Source organism: Amphimedon queenslandica, unplaced genomic scaffold, assembly GCF_000090795.2.
Source record: "Amphimedon queenslandica unplaced genomic scaffold, v1.1 AMPQUscaffold_6253_Cont21786, whole genome shotgun sequence".
NCBI lineage: Eukaryota > Metazoa > Porifera > Demospongiae > Haplosclerida > Niphatidae > Amphimedon > Amphimedon queenslandica.
In genome coordinates, this window is record NW_003553453.1 from 1 (window position 1) to 1,834 (window position 1,834).

General features: G+C 33.2%; 1 protein-coding gene across 1 annotated transcript; it reads left to right on the plus strand.

Annotated features, from left to right (window-relative positions):
- Nucleotides 1-105: 105 nt before the first annotated feature.
- On the plus strand, nt 106-1,809 carry LOC109592113 (E3 ubiquitin-protein ligase rnf213-alpha-like; the record flags this gene model as incomplete). The annotated part of the gene is made up of 8 exons (XM_020007659.1): nt 106-299; nt 348-430; nt 485-714; nt 762-878; nt 922-1,088; nt 1,135-1,357; nt 1,402-1,629; nt 1,679-1,809. Coding segments are annotated over exons 1-8 (1,373 nt in total), but the record flags the coding sequence as incomplete, so codon positions are not given.
- Between the last annotated feature and the right edge of the window lie 25 nt (nt 1,810-1,834).

A 1,834-nucleotide genomic window follows, 5' to 3' on the forward strand; every position in this document is an offset into this window, starting at 1 on the left:
AAAATATGATTATTATGAAGGTAATGGATTGTACATGCTAATAATAATTAAATTGGTATGATCAAAAAGATACATGGAGGCACAACAGAAACAGATATAGTGAAGATGGTTGAAAAGGCAGAAACACTTGCATCAATTAACATGACAAAATATGGGATTGATACAGTGCTGTTTTTTGATGAAGCTAACACAAGTGATGCTCTTGGCCTGATCAAAGAAGTGATGTGTGATAGAAGAATTAATGGCAGACAAATTGTAAATAATGTCAAGTTTATTGCTGCTTGTAATCCATACAGAAAGTAAGCATCACTTATCATATCTAATTATAGCCTTTAAAAATTTTGTAGACACACAAATTTAATGATAAACAAACTCGAATCAGCTGGTCTGGGCTTCTTTGTAAAAGCTAGTGAAACACAGCAAAAATTGGGTAAAAATTATTTGAATTATATGCAATATTATATCATTTATGTATGCTTTGTAGGTAAAATTCCATTGAGACAATTAGTGTATAGAGTACTTGATTTACCTCCTAGTATGAGACCACTAGTATATGACTTTGGACAATTAAATTTTAATACTGAAAAAGACTACATATTCCAAATAGTAAAAAATAGGTGTCTCTATATACCTCAAGTTACTGAAAAAAGTGATGTAATTCAGGCAGTTACTGATATATTAGTATGGTCTCAAAACCACATGAGAGAAAAAAATGTAGTCTAATCAAATATTTTATTCTAAAATTACATACTTTGCTTTAGGATGAATGCAGTTTTGTCAGTTTAAGAGATGTTGAGAGGGCAATGATTGTTTTCAGTTATTTTTGTCAGAAAAAAGATATTTTCATAAATAAAGTTGCAGAAAAAGCTGAGAAAGAGGTACATATAATATTGTGTTAATTTGAAGTTATCAATTTTGTAGCAAAAACACCCAGTTGATGATATTACACGTTCATTGATTCTAGCAGTCAGTGTTTGTTTTCATGCTAGACTTACAAACAGAGCAGTGTTTGAAGAAGGTGTTGCAAAGCAGTTTAAGGCTCCACTTACACTAGCTGGAAGAGATCAATTTTGTAATGAGATCAGATGGTAATGAGACACTTTATTTATCACTTCATTGATAAGAATGCCACAGGTGTCAAGATATTTTGCTCGATAATATGAAGCTTGGTGAAAACATTGCAAGAAATGCAGCACTGAGAGAAAATATATTCATGATGGTTATTTGTATTGAATTAAGGATACCTTTATTCCTTGTTGGTAAACCTGGCAGTTCAAAATCTCTAGCTAAGTCTATTGTTTCTACTTCTATGTTGGGGAGAGCATCTGAAAAAGAATTGATGAAAGAAATGAAAGCGGTATAGTATCAACTTGTCAGATATTTTTTAATGATCAGTCACAGGTCCAAATGTTTTCTTATCAGTGTAGTCAATTATCTACCCCTGAAAGTGTCATTGAAGTTTTTGAGGTAGCTAAAAGTTTTCAAACAGAAGAGCAAGATGTAGGCAGTTACGTTTCAGTTGTGGTACTGGATGAAGTAGGATTAGCTGAAGATTCTCCAAATCTTCCATTAAAAGCCTTACATCCATTGCTAGAAGATGGGACTGAAGGTGCAGATAGCTCACTACAGGTAAGTCTATAAGTGTTGTTGTTCACCTTATCCAAACCATTTCCTTTAGATTGTGTCACGTGAACAACGTGTAGCTTTCATTGGTATATCTAACTGGGCACTAGATCCTGCTAAAATGAATAGAGGAGTCATGGTGACTAGGGGTGATCCTGATGAAACAGAATTAGAACTGTCTGCAAGGTGACTCATTGCTTTTATCGTAAAT